Source organism: Ovis aries, chromosome 1 (assembly GCF_016772045.2).
Source record: "Ovis aries strain OAR_USU_Benz2616 breed Rambouillet chromosome 1, ARS-UI_Ramb_v3.0, whole genome shotgun sequence".
Lineage (NCBI taxonomy): Eukaryota > Metazoa > Chordata > Mammalia > Artiodactyla > Bovidae > Ovis > Ovis aries.
This window is the reverse complement of record NC_056054.1, coordinates 114436247-114445527: the sequence shown is the minus strand read 5'-3', so window position 1 is coordinate 114445527 and position 9281 is coordinate 114436247. Positions and strand designations below refer to the sequence as shown.

Below are 9281 nucleotides of genomic sequence, written 5' to 3'. Positions count from 1 at the left end.
GAAAACCTTAAATAAGCACTGAAGTACATACATGGTTAGAAGCCTGGAGAAAGTCAGTACAGAATGTGATAATACAAAATAAACAAATTACTCTACTGCACAAAATGTATACAATCTGACCACAAAAAAAAAAAAAAAAAAAAAACCAACCAGAATGCCTTCTTAGAACCTGATCTGGTTTCCAAGAAGTAAGAACTGGACACTGTGAGGGAGGTGGGGAATAATACGGTCAAAGAAGAAGGAAAAGAGTGGAAGGGGGTGGGGAGAGAGAGAGAGAGAGAGACTCTGAGAACACAGTAAGACACTCCTTGGTTTCATTCTTGGCTCCCATGGATACAGCCGAGAAGGAGCTCTGTGGGCCCATCTAGGGGAGGGCTGGAGGCTGGCAGGCTCCCTTAACTCATGGAGCTATTTCAAGCTCTGGGATCGGTGCCCACATTCAGGGACTTAGCATTCCTAATGAGGGAGGTGGCATGGAAGAGTGCTTTCAAGTGTGTTCAACATTCTCCCCACAACCCTCTCCAAAGTTCCCTCTAACCTCCGCACCTCCCCAACACCAAGCTCCTAAATTTATTGAAGAAAGACAAGCTCATTTTCAAAGTTCAGCCAGGCATAGCAAAAGAAGCAGGCAGCATTCTCACAGTGAGAACCCTGGATTTGTAGGTAAGTGCTACTCACTATGTTCTTTAATAAAAGTTTAGTCTACACTTTAGACTAAAAGCTAGCTGTCTTAAAAATTTCTCTCCTGTGTCCTGACCTTATCCTCCCTTGTAATGCTAAGCTTTTTCCTCTATTATTATCAACAAAGCTTTATTAAGAGTAATCCATTTGTATCCTGGGTGCATATTGTGTATCTAGCTCTGAAATGCATATTGAAAAGGAAGCAAAGAGGAGGAAAGATGTGTTCCTGCCTCTTAGCACAACACAGTCCGAGGAGGAAGATGGGCTCCTTTCAGCTACCCAGTCTACTTGTTCTGGATGCCCGTACTGTTTTGTAGCCAACAGATCCCACTCTCCCCACCTTTTGAAATACTGATTGTTCAGATTTGGCATGTACCATTTGACTCCAAATGACTCAGTGGTAAAGAATCTGCCTGCCAATGCAGGAGACACAAGAGACGTAGGTTTGATCCCTGAGTCAGGAAGATCCCCTGAAATAAAGAAACGGCAACCCACTCCAGTGTTCTTTCCTGGAGAATGCCATGGACAGACGAGCCTAGCAGGTTACAGTCCATGGTGTCACAGAGTCAAACATGACTTAGCAGCTATACAACAACATTAGACTCCAGAGTTGTAAATCTGAAAGTTCTTTGAAAGCAGGAACTGTGTCTCATTCACCACTACCCTCAGCCCCCAGCATAGCACCTGGCACACGGTAGGATTACAGGCCGCATGGACCCTCATGTACATAAATTAATGAATTGAAGGGGCTCCAGAATGGCTCTGTCCTAAGTCCCTAGATCCTGTCCAGGGCCCTAAGCAGGCTTTGGGGGAGTCTTTAAAGAACAGTACAAGGAACTTATCTCATAGGGTGAATAATGGCTTATATCTGTAAACTGTTTTTATAATTTTTGCCCTAAAATTTATTCATGTACTTTTCACTTGATCTTTATAGCAACCTGATTGGGGGTTTTATACAGAACCTGTAATCTATCACTCTCTTATTGGCAAGGAGACTGAAGCTCAGAGAAATGACTTTGCCCTAGATACTTCCATGTCACACTGGAAAATCATGTTACTGTAGGTCTGATAAATGAAATATTATCTGCCATATCAGTAAACAAAGATTGCCAGTTATCAGAAATTGCAGTCACCGCCTCTACTGAGCTGGTTAGCCCTGAGGGAACTCAGGAAGGAAAAAATATCTGCTATCTAGCAGCTATCAGATTGCAGTCACTCCACACAGTGAGCCCTGGGGAAACTCAGAACATGAAAACACAGGATACTAGCCCCAGATAGCTGAGGTGCAGGGTAAAGGAATGATTTCAGTGAGTCCAGGCTCTTGAATCTTCCCATACAAAGAAAAGCACTAAATTCTTTAACTTGAGATATCTGATTTTCTTTTATTAACAGTCATCTTTTGTTCCCACCACCTGACCTTTGTTGCAAACTCCTATGTACCCTAACGATATATTAGAATATATATAGTTATACAGCACCTCCTCTTCGAAGCAGTTTTCTCAGGGTTACTTGAAATGCTGCCTCCCAGGCTTGAAGTTCTAAAAATTCCCACTGAATAAAACATAACTCTCAACTTTAAGGCTGTGAGTAATTTTTTAGTTGACAGGGGAAAGTTTTCTAATAGTGTAACTTAATCTGACTGCACAGCTTTGTATTTAGAAAGACTCAGGATTCAAACACTGATCTTCCAATTAAAAGCCAGGGTCAGGGTCCCCATTTCACTTTATCAGGTCTGACACAGTGCCTGAGAGAATCTTGTTCTATTGCCTCTAGATCATGAAGAGAATGGAGAGGCATATGGTCAGGGGACCACTGCATAAGCACTTTGATCTGGAGAGGAAAAGTGCAAAGCAGGCTGAAGCCAGACTCAGCCAAAGACTGCAGAGACTAGAGGATATCTGCCTGTATCACGTGAAGTCACTGACCAGGGAGCAGAGACAGCTCCAGAAAGAACTGCAGAGGCTGCAGCAAGGTAAGGCTTCCAGGATGGGGAGAGGCAGAGCAGGACAGCTAGCCATCGTTTGGCTGAGGCAAGAGTAATACCCCCTACTTGGTGATGAGGGCCCTTTCAGAGACTGGACACTCAGTAAGAGGACTTTTGATCTCAACTTGGATTTTAGGCTGCCCACCTTTCTCTCCCTCAATGATACAGCTCCCTGGAGCAGTACGCATGCAAACCTTCCTGAGCTAACACTGCTCAGGCTCCAATCTTTCCAATGGCTCTCTCTGGCTTAAAGCTTTAGTGTTCTACTTTCTTATATCTGGATTGATTTGGTTTCACTTCTTTTCTATGCCTGGTCAGCAAACATTCACTGAGTAACTATTAATGTGCAAGTCATCTTATGAAAAGGAAGTAAAAACAAAAAAATTCCCTGGGATTAGTGACCAGAGAGTGTGTGTAACAGTGGCTGACCTCTGCTACGGCTGAGCAAAGAGCACTTGGCTATTTCCAACACATCAGTCTGAGAGTCAGGTCTTCCTTTCTTCTGCAGAAAGTGAATTTCTCAACTTATCCTTCTTGTATTCTGAAGTGTATCGTCACTAGAGCTTGCAGATTTTGCTTAGATAAGAAAATTTTGCAAAAACAATTGTTGTGTATTGGTACTATGATTTCATTGTCTTCTTAAGCCAAAGAGCAAGTATTTCTGTCATTTCCCCAAAGAGGGGTCTTTACCCAGAAGCTGCGAGTTCACATTCTTTATAATAATTCCCTCCCATAAAACCTTCTGTTGCCAATGAATAATCCTTTCCAAATGTACACGTTACTTAGAAGACTATCCAATGAACATAGACCTTACAGTTTAGTAATTATAACAAGATTAACACTACTAACTTCAAACGCCAATTTCTAGTTAGTAAGCTATTGATCTTCACAGAAGAAAGGGCTACACAATGGTATCCAGAATCTCAGACCTTCCAAAGCTGTCTACACCATTCAGTAAAAAAAATAAGGAAATAAAATTGCCTACTCAGTGATTGCATCTTTATCCATTAAACTGTGGTGGCTGAGAACACAGACTTTGGACCCACACTGTCAGGGTTGGAATCCTGACTCTATCACTTACCAGCAGTGAGACCTTGAGCAGCTTACTGGACCTGCCTCTGCCTCAGTTTTCTCCAACATAAAATGTAATTGATGTTTCTTACCTCATGGAGTCATTTGAGGATACAGTGAGCATTTGAAACAGTACCTAAATACAAAATAAGTGCCATGTAACTGTTTGCTGTTATCAATCAGTAAAAGATTGTTACAGGATTAAAACTCTTCTACAGTTTTGTTGAAAGTTGCCATAGTTATACAATTTATAGAAACTATTTTTATTTTTCCCATAATAAAATGATCATATTTTAATATACAGCATAGAATGGATCTATCTATCTCAGCTCTTCAAACTATAATCCCTTCTTACTTAAGGCAGGGGCAGGAGCCCTGAAAATGATATAGCATGTTCTAGAAGAAAGTCAGGTATAACAATTCAATGTAAAATCATTTAGGTCTCCCACAGCTGATATATGGACACAAGGGCCAAGAGTATTATCCAGAGGTCTAGCCTAGGATTTATTTCCAACCTCCAGCTTTGGGTTCTAAAGAGGAGTAACTGAGCAAGTAACTGAACTCCTCTGGTTTAAACCTCCCTGTCTGTAATAAATGGTTAAACCAAACTAAGGATGAGAGCTCACAGAATGGAAAGGAATCTCAGAAACCATTTGTCTGAATCCCACTTCATTTCTCAAAAAGAATATTGAAGACAAGATACTTATTCTCAAAGTGGTGTTCAAAAGATAATGTTTGAGATAGGTGGCTGTCTTTGTTGACTAGAGAGTTTGTCTGACAGATAAGGGGTATGAAAAGAGTCTGGGCAGAAGGCAGAAAGCTTCAATTCAGGGGTCTCAGTCTCTATGTACTTTAGAAAGTCACATCCTCTCTGTGTCTCAGACTCCTTGCCCGTAAGACTAGAGAAAAAGGAAGAAAGCAATATGAATTAAGTCTCAGCATTTATCAGGCACTGTATTAGGCAATACATTCCCATGATTCATTTTAATGACCTTGTTACTGAGTTTCAACTATACGCTTGTTGGTGGATTGCTTCAAGTACATATTCCCAGTCCTCATCTAGACAGATTTGCATCAGTAGGTTAGGAATTGGGCTCAATGTCCACATTTTTAACTGAGTTGACACTAAGGCAGATTACTCGGGGACAGGTGATTCATGGGCCAAACTTTACAAATCACTGTTACAGCAACTCCAATAGAGGCAAGAATGCAAATATGAAAAGCATGGTCTGTGCCCTCAAGATGCTCACATGTGGACTAGAAGGTAACTATGTCCACAAAAGATTATATCAGAAAATACTAACTGCTAAATTCATTGTTTCCAAAGTAGAACAGAAGCGTGGGAAGGTTCCCATGTCTATCAAAGGGGCTCAGGCGAGATGTCCCAAAAGACGGAGGGTATGAACAGAATCTTAGAGGAGTAAGAGGATGAAGATGAGTGGAGGAGGGGTGGTGGGCAGTTTGTCATGAGAAGACATGGAATGTTTCTGCACACGCTAAGAACAGTGTGTACAAATGTACATACATGAGAATGACTTGCTACAAGCTACTCAGTACTGGAGGGTGTAAGGGGTGACCGGAAGGGGCAGGTGTAATATTTAGAGGCAAAGCGGAGCAGGCAAGGTCTCCAATCATGAATAGCTCCACAGATCTTACAGAAGAGTTTAGACTTCACCCTATGGGGTTTGGAAATGGGGAGATTACATGTCCAAATGAGATAAGGATCACTCTGGCAGAAAACTTTAAGGTAGAAGGATTCCAGAATTCAGACCAGGGTTTAAAGGCCTAAACTAGGGCATTAGTTAGGTGGGGGAAAAAAATGAGTATATTCAGATGTTTGGAAAGTGCGATTGCATCTTAAGGGGGCCAGCATTTTAAGATATTTAGAATGCAGAATTGTCAGAGCTTTATGATTAATTATATGTCCAGGGTAAAGAAAACCAGAGTCAAGAATATACTCTCTAGCACAAAGTAGGCACCCAAACATTCCTGTTAAACTGGATAGCTAGATGGGAACACACACACACAGAAACACTCTCAAGACAACGGAAGAAGAGGGACCCCAAAAGGACGGTCTCTTGCCTTGACTACCTCACCAAGAAGTTATTAGATGAAAGAATATTAGGAGTTTAATACAAATTAGAGGCCCTTTATCTGGTCATATTTCCTTTGCCTGGTGCCTACCAACCCCAGTGTTGGTTTAGGGAACTCACTTTCCTTAGAGGAAACGAGTGCAAGACTTTCCACTCCAAGTGACCAGCTCATGAGATGTCTTGAAAACAAACCAGGTCCTCTAGAGCAGCTATGACAACAAGATTCTGAAACACTAACTCAAAGACAGAAAACCCCGCTTACTCACGGCCAGCAGTTGCAGCTCTTGGCTCAGTGGGTAGGAGGTCACACAGTTGAGGCGGATGTAACAGCAGGACCCCAGCTTTGTATATGGCTCACACCCAGTCATTTTGACTTGAGAACATCATGCTTGCCAAGTAAAACATTCAGACAAAACCCCCATGGTCCCAGCCAGTTTAAACCTCTGACCTCAGTGTTTCAAAATCCTCTATAACATATTCTAGGTAAACACTGGAGAACCACCTTAGGTTTTTCTGTTTCCATTCCTCATGCCAGAGCAGCCTGTTGAGTAATGTGATCCAGTGATATTCATATGGTTTCTCTGCCCAGAGAACCAGGTCCAGGCATTCTTTTCCTTCTTCTCTTACTGTGTTAGTTTTTTAGGGCTACCCTACCAAGTTGCCATTAACTAGGTGGCTTAAACAACAGACATGTATCCTCAGAGTTCTGGAGGTCTATAGTCCAAAACTAAGGTACTGGCAGAGTGGTGCCTTCTGAAGGCTGGAAAAGAAGGCTCTGTTCCAGGCCTCTCTCTTTGGTTTGTATGTGGCCATCTTCTCCCTGTGTCTCTTCCCTTCACCTTCCCTCAAACTGTGTCTCTATATCCTAATTTCTCCTTATGATAATGACACCAGTCATATTGGTCAACAGCTCCCCCTAACGGCCTCATCTTAATCATCTCTGTAAAGGCCTTAATTTTCTCTGTAAAGGTTACATTCTGAGGTGCTGAGGATTATGACTTCTACATATGACATTTGGGGAGGATATAGTTCAACTTGTGTATGTGTGTGCTAACTCACTTCAGTCATGCCCGACCCTATGGACTATAGCACGCCAGGATCCTCTGTCCATGGGATTCTGCAGGGAGGAATACTGGAGAGGGTTGTCATGCCCTTCTCCAGTGGATCTTCCTGACCCAGGGATCAAATCTGTGTCTCTTACATATCCTGCATTGGCAGGCAAGTTCTTTACCACTACAGCCACCTGGGAAACCCACATTTGAACTCATAGCACCTATTAATTAACTCAAAGCAGATATCATCAAGAAAAAGCTCTGCTCTTACTTTGGGAATGGAAGTCAGAAGAGACCAGAAGATGTTCTCACGCTCTCATCACAGGGAGGGCCGAAGCACAGAGCTCTGCAGGCTAGCAAAGCTAGGTAAGAAGATGCTTACTAAACTAATGCATATGCCATTGAGTCCTTCTTTCAACTGACCTCTTTAAACCATCCTCCCCCTGAGAATGCGCTGCCCTTTCCTTCTTAAGAAAAATGCTGCATTTAAAACAGATAACCAACAAAGACCTCCTGTATAGCACAGGGAACTCTGCTCAGTGTTATGTGGCAGGCTGGAAGGGAGTGGAGTCTGGGGGAGCATGGACACGTGTGTATGCATGGCTGCGTGGCTTTGCTGCACACCTGAAGCCATCACAACACTGTTAAACGGCTATCATCCAATCTCCAACATAAAAATAAAAAGTTTACCCCAAAAAGAAAAATCATTTCCTCACATTGTTACCATCCATTCTCACCCTTCATCTTCTGTTCACCCACGCTATTATCTCAGTTAATATCACAGAAAAAGGAGCCAGGGTCTAATAATTTGAAAATGCTAAATATTAGCTCTTCATCAGTTTTGAGAGAACTTTTTTCTTATCTCCTTTCCCAGCACACTGACAACAAATACGACCCAAGGAAGATCCAAAACCAAGTCCCAGATGCCTCCTTTCCATCACATTGGTCCCAAGGACCCCATGAAAAGCAAACGGCAGTCACTATCTCAAAATAACCGAACTTCCCACTTCATAGAAGAGAAGCTGCAAGCCCAAGAGAAAGAGTCTATAAATCCACCAAAAGGAAAAGGCTCCAACGAGACCATCTCTCTTCTCTGTCAAAATCAAGACGTCTCCACCCACACTGTAGACGGAGGCCCCAGTTCCGGCCCAGCTGGTGACGGTGAACCGGCGCACAGTGATGAGACCAGATCAAATGATGCCCACACAAGGCCAGACCACACCATTGCAAAACAAACCCCCCTGGATCCCATGGAAGGTGGAGGAGACTTCAAAGATAAGCCCCAAACATCAACCTACTTGGAGTTGTTTGAAAAGGCCAGAAAAGCTCACTACCTCCGGCACCGGACCCCCCCAGAGTCTGAGAGATTGCTCAGCATTGCAGAGATCTTCGGGCACAAGGAATCCTCACAGTCCAGGGCAGAAAAGGGATGTGAGAACAGGGTGACCATCTAAGTTACTTCATCTTTAATCATCCACTATATCCACATAGTATCGTGTGTCATAATTACTTTAGCAACTGTAGCAAACAATACAAATATATAGATATAGATATAGATTTTATTTTAACCTTAGTCTTTTTTCCCTTTTATAATGGGAGTATAATGTCTCACTAAATGAGCAATTCTAGGATGAAAGTGGAGAGATGAATCTTCTGAAGCCATTTAAAGCAATATACGCATATTGCTAACGTTACCAAAAATATGAATCTACTTTGATGCCTAGACTTCTGAAAGGTAAAATATTAAGCGTCCTGCTAACATTTGCCACCCTTTTCTTATAGGAGGTTCTTACGGTGCCACCTGCTGGCAAAATGGCATAGCTCTTCTGTTTGTTTTAGTTTCACATGTAAAGGTAAGGCTAGGAGGTTAATTGAAAATATGTACATAATACAGTCTATAAATAAAACTTTCTCTCCCACACAGCTCTGTGTTGTTTTTTGAATCCCTTTCCTTATTTCTTTTATTTCCAAATAGTTCCATTTTGGTTTCCTCATTCCCACTTTCAACCTGCTCTTATCATCCTTTTTGGATCCTAATAAAAAAAATAATTAACAATTTGTAAGAAATGTGCCCCCTCTAACATTTTCTTCCAAGTAGCAAAACAATGGGAGAAGGCAGGACAGGAGCAACAGAACTGACTGATGAATACCTGATTTATTTACACTGGCCATGTCTGGGCTGACAGGGTTAGGAACTCCAGACGTGGAGAACCTCCTGTGCAAACTTCCAAGCCCATTACTGTGTTCTTTCTCCTTGTCTATCTCCATTACAAGCACCCTCCACAGGGGTGGAGTTCTCAACATGATTTATCCCACTTCTGAAAGGCTCTTTTCTCTGTGCTGACCATAACTTCAGGACAGGGCCGTTACCAAGGCAGCAAGGACTTAGGCAGAGCCCAG

At 42.4% G+C, this 9281-nt stretch overlaps 1 protein-coding gene across 2 annotated transcripts; it reads left to right on the top strand.

Annotated features, from left to right (window-relative positions):
- The first annotated feature begins 597 nt into the window (after positions 1–597).
- Positions 598–8804, top strand: CCDC190 (coiled-coil domain containing 190). 2 transcript variants are annotated; one of them, XM_004002715.5, is made up of 4 exons: positions 598–663; positions 2455–2653; positions 7124–7247; positions 7756–8804. In XM_004002715.5, the coding sequence occupies exons 2-4, from the start codon at positions 2458–2460 to the stop codon at positions 8333–8335; spliced, it is 900 nt and encodes a 299-aa protein (XP_004002764.2). In that variant the 5' UTR covers positions 598–663; positions 2455–2457; the 3' UTR covers positions 8336–8804. The 2 variants fall into 2 exon arrangements, with proteins under 2 accessions (XP_004002764.2, XP_012040645.1); XM_012185255.4 differs by having other exon boundaries at positions 7121–7247.
- Positions 8805–9281: the final 477 nt, after the last annotated feature.